Source organism: Lathyrus oleraceus, chromosome 7 (genome assembly GCF_024323335.1).
Source record: "Lathyrus oleraceus cultivar Zhongwan6 chromosome 7, CAAS_Psat_ZW6_1.0, whole genome shotgun sequence".
Taxonomy (NCBI): Eukaryota; Viridiplantae; Streptophyta; class Magnoliopsida; order Fabales; family Fabaceae; genus Lathyrus; species Lathyrus oleraceus.
In genome coordinates, this window is record NC_066585.1 from 486,278,113 (window position 1) to 486,293,238 (window position 15,126).

The 15,126-nt window shown below is 35.9% G+C and overlaps 2 protein-coding genes across 2 annotated transcripts; one reads left to right on the top strand and one right to left on the bottom strand.

Moving 5' to 3' along the window:
- Positions 1 to 9,811: 9,811 nt before the first annotated feature.
- On the top strand, positions 9,812 to 12,663 carry LOC127105259 (ubiquitin-conjugating enzyme E2 7). Its single transcript, XM_051042428.1, has 6 exons — positions 9,812 to 10,020; positions 10,112 to 10,214; positions 10,671 to 10,768; positions 10,848 to 10,948; positions 11,768 to 11,845; positions 12,363 to 12,663. Exons 1-6 carry the CDS (start codon positions 9,978 to 9,980, stop codon positions 12,438 to 12,440), a joined length of 501 nt encoding a protein of 166 aa, XP_050898385.1. The 5' UTR covers positions 9,812 to 9,977; the 3' UTR covers positions 12,441 to 12,663.
- A 1,026-nt stretch (positions 12,664 to 13,689) lies between these two features.
- On the bottom strand, positions 13,690 to 14,657 carry LOC127106551 (uncharacterized). The gene is made up of 3 exons (XM_051043834.1): positions 14,329 to 14,657; positions 14,038 to 14,200; positions 13,690 to 13,946 (listed from the first exon to the last, which is right to left on the bottom strand). The coding sequence occupies exons 1-3, from the start codon at positions 14,454 to 14,456 to the stop codon at positions 13,809 to 13,811; spliced, it is 429 nt and encodes a 142-aa protein (XP_050899791.1). The 5' UTR covers positions 14,457 to 14,657; the 3' UTR covers positions 13,690 to 13,808.
- Between the last annotated feature and the right edge of the window lie 469 nt (positions 14,658 to 15,126).

The window sequence follows — 15,126 nt, forward strand, 5'->3', positions numbered from 1 at the left end:
TTTTTCCTTTATAGTTCTCGGACACATGTGAAATCCTTTTGTCGGACCGAAATTCCTGGTGGTAAGCCAGCGACGAACCTCTTTCAACCTCGAAGTTCTGCCACTTTCCATGACCACGTTTCCTGCCAGTAATTTGCTTAACCCACTTTCCATTTTATCCCTTGATGTTTGGCTTAAAGGTCATGGGTTTGAAATTTCGCCCTGCTTGCTTGGTTTCGCTCAACTTCACCATGGGGCGCCTAGGATCAGGGTATCTCCTAGGATCAAAAGCCCTTTTTGGCTTACCCATTTGATGATTGTGGATGGCTTTATAGCCATCTTGGTGATTTACTTTCCTAACCCCTTCAAGATTTTGAGCTGCCTTTTTGTCGAAAACAACATTACACCTAGGGCATAGCATAACTTTCGACTTCTTTTTGTGACACCTTCGGAGGAAGACCGACATCGTTTCTTCCTCCTGAGGGAAGGATACCTTGTTATACTCCTCCTTTCGACATTCATCATCGACCTCCATAGAATGAAATTGTTTTTGAAGGCCGTCAGTGGCCTTGTCCATCTGAATGAAATTATCAGCGGTTTCTTTAGTAATCATCATTAACTTTGAACTTCCAGCATCCTCTACATCTGAGATTTCAACATTTTTCTTGTTGACATCCCCTGTATCCTTTTGGGAGAAATCATCAAAAGGTGATTGCTCTAAGTACTCATGAACCCTAGCCATAACAGGTCCATTGACGAAATCTTTAGTGACTTCGGTCATGTAGAAATCATCAGCGACTTCAATAAGATTCACTTCCTCTGGCTTAGTATAATGAGCCTTAGCTATCTGTAGAGGATCAGAGTCGATCTTCATCTGGCTCCTTGTTTTGTCTCCGAACTTTAGTCTTCCCTCCTGGATGGCACTCTGCACCAGGTCCATGAAAAGAAAACATTGAGACGTTTTATGACCCAAAAAACTATGGTATTTGCAAAACCCTATTTTCTTTCTTTGTTCTAAAGGGGGTACTTTAGCACCCGGAGGTACTATCATCTGACCATCTTTGACTAGTAAGTCAAAAATTTCGTCACATTTTGTAACGTCAAACGTATATGTTTTCTTAGGAAATTTGTCATTCTTTTCAGGTTCGACAGGATTTTTTCCATTCGAAGGGGCTAAAACTTTGCACGTATATGGTGGCCCCTGTGTCAATTTAGCAAGGTCGATCTCATTGTCATCGAAGTCTGAAACTTCATGACATGAACCTTCGCCATCATTCCTGAAATCGACATAGGCTACCCTTTTACCTTTGTTCGCCCTAGCTTTTCTTCCTTTAAACGTTCTACCTGTCAAACTCTGTCAGCCAATTGGGCCATATCCCTTAGGTATTGAGTATCTAGTTTCTTTCTAATCGAATAGTCATGGCCCCCAGCGGCTATTTTGACCAATTCATACTCTGTGAACTCTGTTCAGATAGTCATCAATTGGCTCAGTGAACTTTCGTCTGACATTAGCCAACTCTTTCAAACTTATCTTCGTTTGCCCCATGTAGAACTGCTCATGGAACATTATTTCCAGTTGGTTCCAAGTGTGGATCGAATTTTGGGGCAAGGTTGTGAACCATGTGAAAGCATTCTTCGTAAGAGGACTTGGAAAAAATTTCATCCTAAGGCTCTCGTTATTTGACATATCTCCAGCCTCGATTAAATATCTCCCCACATGTTCAACGGTAGACTCTGTAGTATCCCCAACAAACTTGGTGAATTTGGAGATTTTGGTCCTGAGGGGTGATTCTGCTTGTAAGATATACTCTGCTAAAGGCGACGTATAGTTTGGCCTTCTAAGGCCAAAATTTACCCCATTTCGAACCATAATTATTTCGACTATAGCTGCTAGGTTATTTTCTGCTGCCACATCGTCATGTCGAACTTAACGCATGATATCATCGGCATTTTGATTTCTAGTCACCATTAACACCCTCGGTTCCCTAGGTATATGTGGTTCCTTCCTAGGGGGTACTACTACTTCCCATTGGTTTTGTGGGATCTGGTTAATGGTGAGGTCTTCCTCAAATGTGGACTCTTGATTCTCTCTTACCCAATCCCTAGGAAGAGGACGTTGGTGCTGAGGTATACCAAGAAACTCAAACTTTCGAGCCACGTGTGCTGTCATCTGTTGATTCGACTGAGTCGTATTCTGAATTAGAGGATTTAACACAGTGGTCAAAGTCTGATTGCTTTCGTTCATCTGTTTCCTCCATGCCACCGGAGAATTATTAGTAAGAGTAAGTAGTTGTGTTTGGTGTCTCAAACCTAAGGATTGGTTGGTTCGACCCATGTTTACCCCAGACCCTTGCACTGGCGAATTTATGTTGACCACCAGTTCTGAAAAAGTAGAGCCCGCGTTCTGTAGATTAGCCATCACTGAAGTTGGCATTCCATACGGCTGCTCTAGACCACTAAATGGTATTGAGAAACCAGGGGGTACCAACGACCTATTTGGAATATCTCTAATTGGTGAAGGAGTGTGAGGAGGTCCCCTAGGCCCAATGTAGGTTAAAATTGGTTCAAGATGGGAGATCGAATGCGTAGGTATCGAACTCACCATAGACGGAACTACTTCGGACGCATGCGTTGTGGCCGTGTTCGCCCCTATCAAAGAAGAAGGGGCGTTATGTTACTAGTAGATGGATTTTGAGAGTTTTGAGTGTCTGGTGGATTCACATTCTCCATCCTCGTATGGGATTCTCTCCCTGTTCGTCGTTCGTTGTTTATGGCTATTTTACCACTTCTTAAAAGCATACAACGAATCTTTCCCCAAACAAAAACTTAACAACCAGAACTACACACCATACGTAATGTTAGCATTGGTCGCACTGGGCGTGCCAATTTGTTTACCTGGAAAATTGGTACACAACCGCTGATCTTCCAAATTTCTAAATTTGGTTACTCGCAAGATCGATCAGATTGATCCTAGGACATGTGCTAAGTGTTTTAGAAATGTGGTAGTAACGAATAATCAAGACTAAGCGTCAAATCAGAGTTTAAAAGAAAACTAAGAACAAAGGGTGAGTTGAATGAAAAAGATCTTAAACCAGCGTTTGAAACTAATAAAAAAGAGTGAAGTAAACAACAAAAATCATAAAGGATTTAGAAATGACAAAGTAAATGTCGCAAGTACAGGAATCTTAAGACTGTAAAGTAAGTGTTGAATGCAGGGAAAGAACAAAAAAATCTTAAAACTGCAAATGATAAAGTAAAAGGAAGGTGTTTGAAAAGAAGAAGTGAAGAAGTATATTTCTGGAAAAAAGTAAAGACAAATTTATATTGCTTTGAAATAACCAACAATGGTGTAGACAACATACATTCTGTGTTTTACAATTCTTCTTCACACGAATACTTAGTAAATTTACAAATTTTGTACACAATTTGGCACACGCTTTTCTAACACTAAGGCCCTATATTAATATTCGATTGAAATAACCACTTTGATGGTTCTTCAATCACGTCGAGACACATGACGCCTTGCATGCACGCATTCATTCACCATGCTCCACTTGTGCTCTTACGGTTTTCGATGAAGGCGAAATTCCCTCCTTTATTTGAATTTTGAATGTTTGATCGAAAACCGTTTTCAACCGCTTCTCTAAAGGACCGCTCTGAAGTCTCACCTATAAGCTTGATCTTTATCCACCTAGCCAAGTCGACTCACTTCCAGCTGGTCGAATACTACTTCTTGGTCGAAACCAACTATACATATTTTCCAATTTTGATAATTCTGGATGAGCGTAAAAAACATGAGCTAACACAAATAGTATATTATTTATTCTTTTTGAAAATCAAAATACTATAGTATATGTTTTTATAAATATAATACAAAATAGTATATATGTTATGTTTGATTCAGAAAAGTATATAAAATAACAATGGATATATGAGTAAAATAATAATTAATATATTTATAATAATAATAATAATTATTATTATTATTATTATTATAATAATAATAATAATTATTATTATTATTATTATTATTATTATTAACACAATTTAATATTTGAATAAAATTTTATAAAAAGAAACAAGAAAAATCTTAATGCTTCTTATATTTAAGAATAAATATAATATAATTTTTAAATGATAAAATTTTCTTTAGGATTTCTTAATAATACACATGTTTTAAAGACACAAGTTAATTTGACTATTTATATAAAAAAAATGTATTAGAAATTAAAATTCTTAGGATTTGTTGAATGAGTTTAGGGTTTAGTTTTTAAAGGCTATTTTATAATTTAATTTTAAAAAATACTTACAAAAAACATGTTTAGTAATTTTATTTTTAGAATTTTTTTTTTAATTGTACAAAATTATAAATTTGTCAATTAATGAAAATTGTACAAGATTATAAATTTTACAAAACCAAATCAAATATGTTCTCAATTTTTTTAAAAAATTTGAATCATTTAACAAAATCCTATAATATTTAAATTTTGGTTGATCTCATAACACATACTATAAAATAATCTTATAAAAAACAACCTTTGATTTTTTTTTTCAAAATAACCAAATTTTTCAAAAAAAATTCTAAAATAACCAATTTTTCAAAAAAAACACCAAAATAATCGAGTTTGGTAGAGGATGCGCCAGATGAATTTGTGCACCCCCATACCAATAAGAGGAGGCGCCAGTAGCATTGGCGCACATGCATTGGACCTCATGAGGAGGCGCCAATGCTTGTGGCGCCTGCATTGACCCTCATGAGGAGGCGCCAATGCCTCTGGCGCCTGAGTGTATTTTTAAAGGTGGACGCCAATTCATGTGGCGCCTACTTGTAATGGTCATGTGGGCACCAATTCAACTAGCGCCCACGTGTTTTGTCCAATAGACGTTCCGTCTCTATAAATACCACGCCTTGCATACAATTATTTTCACTCAAATTCATCTCCTAGTCTAGTTCAACCATTAATTTCAATTTTCTTTGTTTCAACAATGTTTGCATACATTCAGAAACGAAATGCTGATGTAATATTTTATGTCATTGCGGCTCCAATACAGGTTCGACTTTGGAACACAGATACGTTTGAACGTCTTAATCGGACGTTGTACAATTGGTTAGAGGGAGAAATTGGAGAGGGTGAACGGATTAGAAGAATACAATGGCTTGTGTCCACGTTCAACCAACACGGAGAAGTGCGCGAATGGGTGGATATTAAGACCGACCAAGACGCTCGTAGGATGATGCATTACATGTTCAAAATTGTTTTGATGGTTGTAATCGCATAGTTTTTGTATTCTAGTTGTTTTAATTGTTTGTGTTATTTTTTATGAACAACTGCCTTTTCGTCACAGACGTCTACTATGAAGTAAATTTAGTTTTCCATATATTGCAACAGAGGTACTTTGAAATAAATTTAGTTTTCCATATATAGCAACAGAGGTACATCTGAATTTATCTGGTTGTGCTCGTTCCAACACTAGGACAGTTATTACGATTGTGACCTGATTGACGACATGAACTACATAGTCTAACCATTTTGTTCGCCGTATCCATTTCAGTTCGAATCCGGGTGCTGTTAGAGCGACCCTTTTTCTTCCTTCGCATAACTTCGTTGTGCCAAACAATGTCCCCTTGATATTCTGGCCAATAATCCTCTTTTGCCACTACCGAAAAACTAATTTTATAAACATTAGAAAGGCTGACGACTTTGTAAATTTCAGATAGCAAGTAGGATGGATCCCTTCGAACCTTTGAGCACGCCGCAATGACATGGAAGCAGGGTGTACAAAAGGCTTGGAACCTTCCGCAGTCGCACCAACCTTTATCTAGTTTGACTTTGTACTGTCCCATCGGCATGCCCTCATTGTGATCCATGGACTCGGCAACACTCAACCAACCTTTAGTTCGGTCAAATACCGTAACCACGTGTGTGTTTGCTTTGGCAGCTTCATGTCTGATGAATTTCATTGAAGCATACCTGAACAATTGTCCAGATTGCAACACTGAACTCCATTTTGAGCGTCTGGTTTCAAGCAACGCCCCTAGCCTGAAATATGTAGCTTGCACCAAAGCGGTTATTGGTAGGTTACAGATGCCTTTGAAGACAAAGTTCATTGATTCCACAAGATATGTTGTCATGTGGCCCCAACGCTGACCGTTGTCGTATGCCCTAGTCCACTTCTCCAACGAAATACTATCGATCCACCGAACCGCATCTTCGTTCGACAATCTTATTTCCTCGCGGTAGTGTTTGAAAGAAGGTTCTGATAATGCATAACCTGCATTGACAACCTTCTTATGCAATGTCTTATCTTTGATTTCCCGCATGAAATTCTGAGCAATATGTCTAATACAAAACACATGCGTCGAAGGAGGATTTTACCAGCCATTGTCAATGTTATTATATGCATTGATGATTGAGGGGTGTCTATCAGAGATCAAACACAAGTTAGGCTGAGGTGCAACGTGCAATCGGAGATTTCTTAGGAAAAAACTCCATCCCTCAGCAGTCTCCCCTTCAACTAGGGCAAAGGCGATTGGAAAAATATTGTTGTTCCCTTCTTGTGCCACTGCCATCAGTAACGTTCCTTTGTATTTTCCATACAACCATGTACCATCAATTTGTATAATTGGTTTACAGAAAGAAAAACCTATGATACACGGTTGATACGTCCAAAATAGACAGTGAAATATTCTATTTCCAACAGCACACGTACCATCTGGTGTATATGCGGGCAATGTTTCCATCTTGACAATTGTCCCGGGAGCATAGTGTTTTAGAGTCAACAAGTATTTTGGAAGTTGTTTGTAAGACTCCTCCCAATTGCCAAACATTTTTTCAACAGCTTTTGTTCTAGCTATCCATGCCTTCCTATATGATGGAGTGTACTCGTACTCTGCCCTAATATGCGAGATTATTGTACTCACCTTTAACGACAGATTGTCGCTAATGACAGACAATATTTCATCGCATATTAGTTGAGAACTTAATTTATGATGATCCTGCATTGGGTTTGTCAGCATGCATGTGTGATCTGGACCCATTGATCCAATCTCCCAAGACTCGCTCCTCTTCCGGTACGAAGCTGACAACCTAAAAAGGCAGTGCTCATTCGGACAATAAACTTTATACCTCGATGCGTCAGTTCTGTCAACTCTGAAATCTAGTGATAGTTGCATGTGGACTTTCTTAATGGCTTTTACACATTCCTCTTTTGTGCGAAATGTGTCTCCTTGTTTCAGAGATCCTTGCATTTGCATGTAAGGATTGTACCATACATCTGCCGAAGGTTCATCTGAACCCAAATTTAACCTTGTCATGTGTTGGGGTGGGCAATATACATGACTTGCTGGTATTGGCTCCTCTTCCTCTTCATCGCTCACCATCGAATTAACCATGATCTCAGGTTCCTCTTCTTCATCGTCTGGAACATTCACCTCAGCTTGTTCGTTATCAGTCTCACAAAACACTTGTGACTGATCAATGTACTGAGACTCCTGTTGTTGATGTGGTAATATATACAACTCTATATCGTTGTAACCAGATTGTTCATGACTGCCAAACATATGTTGAACATCATCATCATCTCGAATCTTCTTCTGATAAAATTTTACCTGGTTTTCTGCAAACCAAACCGGATTTTTATAGATGATCTGACCCACATTATTGCACTGCAATTTCTTTTCTATTCTTTGTTTCAGATGTGAAAAATTTGATCGTCGATTTATTGTAAACCGAGTCACCTCTGTGTTTCGAAAACAAAAACCGAACAACTGATGGTCAAATATTTCACCTTCGACATGTGCACTGATCATGTAATGTTGTGTGTAAGACATTGTGTTAAAATATTAAATATGTAGATAGTTTGAATAGAATTGAAACTGAATGCATTGCTAAGTTGTTCAACTGCACAACATAAATAGGTTGCAACCAAGTAAGTCAAACACTTTACCATTCACCATTTAGTTAATCATATTTATTATTTGAATTAACAGTAAATAATATTTTTCACTTCTTTTTATTATCTTAGGTGGTCAATAAGGGGAATGAACTACAATAGGTGTCCGAAACGCGCTATTGTAGTTTATCGAAATCTATTGGACCACATTGGACATGACGATGTAATACTCCTACCAAACTATATTTTAATTTAAAAATACTTCTCAAATTATTTTCCATCTAACGATTTGGTATTGTTTTACAGTTTATTTGGAGGCCACATATGAGTTTGAATCATGATGTGAACCATGACGATGCTGCAGTTTGGACAACGAAGACATCGGTTATCAGATTCACTACAGTGGAAATGCACCAAAGTGACGGGGTCAAACTGCAGTTCGGAATACTACAACATATTCCAGAATCTCCCACGTGTTTGGGGAATTGACATCAAAAAGGGTCGATGCACGGTGGGATTATTCTGACTAGAGAGACTTTGCAAAAGACATGTGTCGTCAATGGAGGAATCGACGACAACACATCTTGAACGAACCAGTCATCCAAGGTGCAAGACCGACTCAAAAATATATGGCATGGTTTAGGTCGGTAACAACTCAGCAATTTGTATCTGAGCCGCGGTATTTGACAGATCCGCGCCAACTTGCTTCGTCATCGTATGCCCCACATCAATTCACCACCCAACACCAATGTGAACCCACCTAAACCCAACAACCAACCACACAACATCAACCGACCACATACACACAACAACCACACACCCAACATCGCAACCCGTTCATGCCAACCACCCAACAACCAACCATCCAACGTCGTAATCCATTCATACCACCCACCCAAACATAAAACCAAGAATCAAACCCCTCAACCACAACAGTCTATAGCCCAGATGATTCATATGGGTCACTTCATCGTAGCCCCCCACCAATGAACACTCAACCACTGTTTAACTATAGTACGCCCAGGAACCATTGTTTCGTTTTCAAAACGACTCAATGGTCCAATTTGGGCAACTATATCGTCCCTAATTCACCCAACCCCAGCGTCCTAACTACGATGACATGGACACCGAACTCCATTACGGAAGCGCCGTTGGCCAGAGCCCCTCCGGATATTGGGAGCAAATGATGACACAGCTGTCAAATACCGCCGGAACTTCCGTCGGACCTTCCAACCAACCATCACTCGATCAGGTCAGCACCCAAAGACCACAAACACCTCAAGAAAATCGTGGGACACCTCGGAGACAAACTAACGCACCGGGATGTGGAACCGGGAGACGTTATAATCGGACAGGTCATTAGTTTTTTGTCTGTCCAATGTAACCAATTATGACATATTTAATAATTTTTTTTCATTATCATTTTTTATGTATTAAATAATAAATATTAAATATTAAAAATAAAAAAAATTTTAAAAAATTCAATAACTAAAAAAATAAAAAATAAATAAAAATAATACGAGGGGTGTATGCGTCATACACCTTTAAAAATACACTCAGGCGCCAGAAGCATTGGCGCCTCCTCATGAGGGTCAATGCAGGCACCACAAGCATTGGCGCCTCCTCATGAGGCATAATGCATGTGCGCCAATGCTACTGGCGCCTCCTCTTATTGGTATGGGGTGCGCCAATTCATCTGACGCATCCTCTACCAAACTTGGTTATTTTGGTTTTTTTTTTTGAAAAATTGATTATTTCAAAAAAAATTATAAAAAATTTGGTTATTTTGAAAAAAAATTCACAACCTTAAGCTATAAAAAATCAACAACCTTAGGCTATAAAAAATCAACACTTCAAATTTATAGTAATCCACAATTAATTTTTATTCAAATTATTCCACAAGATAAATACTAATAATGAATAACCTAATAAAAATCAAACCTATTACTCTAATTTAAAAACTGTATATAAATAAATAGGATTTGGCATTGCAGAACCCAAACCCACAAAGAAGTAAGAGTCACAGAGAAGCCAACCATCTTTCTCTTAATTCCATTCGTATAAATAATCCATCAAACTGTCGGTTTCCAAACATTCTTGATTTCATGGCGTCCCAAGCCAGCCTTCTCCTTCAAAAACAGCTCAAAGGTAATAATAACAATAATAATAACCTTTTTTTTCTCTTCTTTGGATTTCGATTCTTTCTGCGATCTTCTTATTAACCCCTTTTTCTTCGCAGATCTTTGCAAACATCCCGTCGATGGCTTTTCTGCTGGTTTGGTCGATGAAAGCAATATTTTTGAATGGAGTGTCACCATAATTGGACCCCCTGATACTCTCTAGTAATTCAATCTCACTAATTTTTATTTTATCTTATTCCTTTTCTCAATTTCCAATTTCGGTTTTTTTTTTTTTTGGCTTTTTCTTTCTTTTAGGTTTCTTTTTGTTTTTTATTTAATGATGATCATGAGAATTCGTTAAGGCTGTTTCTTCTTATTTGGTTGTTGTGGTTCTTGTTTTTGTTTTGTTTATGCTGTTAACTATTTGGATCGGTCTATGTCTTGGTTGCAAACACTCACACTCACTGCCCACCAACTATTTGTGATATTGTTTGTGTTGATTTGATTTTAATAGATTGTAATTGTACTTGATTCTTATGTTTCTGAAAATGTACTTGCACATAGGTTTAGCTTATTATTAGTTTTTTGTTTGTTTGTTTCTTTTCTATGTAGCACTGGAATTTTACTGACTTATCTCTGTTGTTTTGTTTGTCAATTTGTTGGATTTTTTTCTCATAGTGAGGGAGGTTTTTTCAATGCGATAATGAGCTTTCCTTCCAATTATCCTAATAGTCCACCATCAGTGAAATTCACATCAGAGATATGGCACCCCAATGGTTTGTTTTTTGTCTATTTGTGATTTTGGTTTGATTTTATTAACTATGCGGAACTGAAGTTTTTCTGTTTGATTTGCAGTATATCCTGATGGCCGGGTTTGCATATCTATCCTCCATCCTCCTGGTGATGATCCTAATGGTTACGAGCTTGCAAGTGAGCGCTGGACGCCTGTTCATACGGTACGTGATAGTACTGTACAACCATACACTTTGTTTTTGTATCTTTTCTTGGATGGTAGGGGGTTGTTTTGTATGATAAGAATTTTACTCGTCGTTGTTGAACCTATTAGTATTGTGAGTTTATCTTCAATACCTTTAGTTTGAATATGCTATTTTTTCATAATTCCATAATGTCAAATAAAGTGCATCTTGGAAATTGCAGATTCTGCGATAAATTACTCCACGGCTCATTTTATGTCCTTTTTCATTGCTTAAATGGATGTACTGCATATTAAAAATTCTAATTTACTACTAATGTTGAAGACTGGTTTGGTATAAGATTAGTATCATTACACATTAATAACAAGACACGTTAATAACAATACACAGAGACCTATCGACTATGAAGTTATCCAAAGGAAACAAATATTGTCGAGCTACTATGTATTACAACTTACAAGTCCAATTTGCTAAACCCAAACTCTCATGTTGGAGTTATATCTTTTATATTTACTATTACTCTCAAAGTGTAAGTAGAGTGAAAGGCTTAGTCATTGGTTACTTTTCAATGAAGAACTACAAAGTGAAAGACCAAAGTTGAATCAAGTGTTCAGTTTTCCAGCGTAATGTATCAAATGAGAAGCTTTAAAATGTTCGTAATGTCTTCAATTTTTTTTATCTTGAAAGTTGGGTTTAAAGTTTCACTGGCTTTCCATTAATTAATTGTTGGGTCTGTCCTAGGAAATCGTATGCCACTTGTGATGTCATGTACTTGCTATTCGCAAAACTATTCACTAATCAAATCTTATATGTGCTAAATAATTGTATGTTATCTTGCAGGTAGAGAGTATAGTATTGAGTATCATCTCAATGCTCTCTGGTCCTAATGACGAATCTCCTGCAAATGTTGAAGCTGCAGTAAGTTTGATAATCAATATTACTTGACTGTTTTATTGCAACCTACATTCTTTCGTTTCGTAGATTACTTATTTGTATCTTAGAAAACATAGAGGCATCTTAACAGTAGGGTGTTAGTAGGCTGATACTGAGATGTTGCATAACAATACCATGTGCTTATATAATACTTCTACAATTTGTAATTAGAAGTGAACAAGAAGTTCTTCTTTTTGGTATTGAGGATTTACATGAGTTGCTAAATACAGTGGCATAATTTTATGGTTTAGTTGTAGTGTCTTCCACATTAATAATTAGTTTCTGAAGGACTATTTGTTTGGGATGTATCAGCTTCAAGCTATTTCTAACCTTTTATTTATATACCTAAAAACTATATTGCTTGTTCTGGGAACCATTGCTTTCTAATATTCACACTGGTCATCCGAATGACTGATTTAAATTCCTTGCGTGCTTTAGTCTTGGCAGTTTTTCTTAATTACTAGTTTGATCTTATTGGACCTATATTTGATTTAATTTGCAGAAGGAGTGGAGAGATAGCAGAGATGAATTCAGGAAGAAGGTTGGCCGATGTGTAAGGAAGTCACAAGAAATGTTGTGATTTGTCGCCTGCGCAACACGGTGCTTTTGTGAACTGGAGAAAGATACAACTTACCTGTAATGGATTGGTTCACTTTTTGCTTTTGATCCGTGTTAGAATGGCTTTTTTTTTTGAAGTTGGTCACACTACACTTCTATTTTCTTCAGTTCCATATGTTAGGAATTGAAAACAAACTGTATTCTAACTTTCTAAGTGCTTTGGCCTGGTGGTTTGACACGGGAAATTTACTTTGTTCATTTGCAAAACTTTTTTTTTTTGTTTAGTTTTAATGATTTGAAAATAGGTGCATTGTTTGGTCTTTCTGCTTAATATTGTGATTTTTGGATTCTGCATTGAGGTTGTGCTGATTGCTTGATTTCATTTTTTTTGGAATCAGGATGACCCTTCACAGTTTAACCTTTTTAATCTTTCAGATCATGATCTGTTAACAAGTGTTCCAAGTACATTAACTAGAAATTAAAAATAAGAGTTTTGTATTGGAAATGACAATCTTTTAAAATTTTAAATTCATATAAGTTTCTTGAAAATGCGCGTTTACGATTATCATCAGCATTTTTTCTAGTTTTAATTTTTTACTAAACTGCTTGTCTGGTACCCAGGTTACACTTCTCAATAGAGTACTCACTCTGTCTTACACCAACTAATTTTATAAGGTCTTCAATAAAATCCCAAACCATCATAGATTGAAAAATTAGGTTGAAAAATTAAAACGGTTTCGGTATTTTACACTGTCATTCAATAATTTAAATAAACAATTTACTAAATTTTTTGAATATAATTACTCCTTTTCAAAAAAGAAATTAAAATTTCATATATTTTAAATAATAAATATAAATTAGAATACTAAAACATTAATTATATATTTAATATTTTAAATTATTAAAATTAAATAATAAAATACATAAGATAAATTAAATATTAAAATTATTAAAATTAAAATACATAAACTACCTAAGAAATAGATACTAAACCAAAACCCAAATTTAAATTCAATCAAAATGAATGAGTTATGTTGTTCTCTCTACGTGATTCTCCATCTTATTGCCCCGGGTTGGTCGTTATAACTTTGTTGAGTATTAAATAAAGCAATTTCTTCCTTTAAAAAATCAACAAAACAGTGCTTTATATTTCAATACATACGAATTTATCATGCATGTTAATTTAATAGCGAGTTGCTCAGTTTAGAGAATTTGGATACTTTTTTAAATCCCAAAAAAACTCTAGACCCAAAATTACCATGCAACATAAATCATTGAATTGGAAAATTTATAATATTGCAGTGACTTATATAGTGTTATAGTTTGTTGATACATATACAGAAAAAAACAAACATAATGGTAGCATATTTTGGCTCTATGTCCAGCTTTATTAATCTAATTTTGCTGGCTTCACGTGACTTCCCATTCTGATCACGATACCATCCATATCTCTGACGTACCCAACCTTCTGTCCCCACTCCTTCACCTCCGGTACGCTCACCGACACCGCCCCATTCTCCACCGCCCTCTGTTTCATTAAATACAAAATCAATCAATCCACCAACCAATAAATAATTATTACTAGAATTAAAGATTGATTAACAATAGATGTGATTAACCTTGTAAGCAGCATCAACGTCAGGGTAAACGAAACAAACTTCCACCGGTGGTCGTTCATGTTTAGATCTAGTTGCGTGGACAGCGGCGGTGAGATCATCGGTCTCGTGCTGGTGGATTGGAGTGAAAGCGATCGTCGTGTTTCCACTTTCCAACTCTCCCCATCTGAGATGCAAATTTCACAATTAATCAATTAATTAAATAATTAAATCATGAAATATCAAGTATTTGAACCACGACTTTGACACTGATAACACACCTTTTCAAAGATCATGAAAGAAATGAGTATCTACCTGTGGGATTCGTCTAAGCGGCGAACGGAATAACCGAAGGCTTTGGCGTAGAAAGCTACGGACTGAGCAACGTCTTTTACGTAAAGAACCGTGTATGCATATGCTGGGCTGATAGTCGACGACGCCATTGATTGGTGATTGTAATTTGATTGTTGTCTTTGTTCTTCGTCTTGTAATACGATTCATGTGTTGTTGCAGTTTAGATATTCTGATCGATAGAGCGAGTCAATTTTCGAGGATGGTCGTGTACGTGGAGCTTCATCAGGAGTCACACGTGGAGTTCATGCACGTTGTCACTTGTTCTACAATTTTCTCTTCATTTTACTTCCAGTTTCTATTCAAGCCTGATTTTTGGTCCCTTTTAAAAATAAATAAAAAATCTTGAAACATTGACTAACTTAAATTTGAAATGATAAAAAAAAATATTTATTTGATTTTTCTTGATAAAATAAAATTATTTTTTCTTAAAGTGAAACTAGCTAGCATAATAAAATCAATATTTAAATTAGTTAATAAATATAGAATGAGTATTTTTTAATTTTTCTTACATTATATTTATAGTTATTTTAATTTATTTTAGAGTATATCTTTTATCTAAAATAATAAATATGATATATGAATTAAATTGATCAATTTATTTAATTTAGCTTGTTAAATTTTATTATCACATCTTTTTAATTTTTATATTTTTGATAGAAAATTATATTTCTTACTTAACCTAACAATAAACATCATGTATGAATTCAATGTGAAGAGCAATATGTACATTAATATATATATATATATATATATATATAT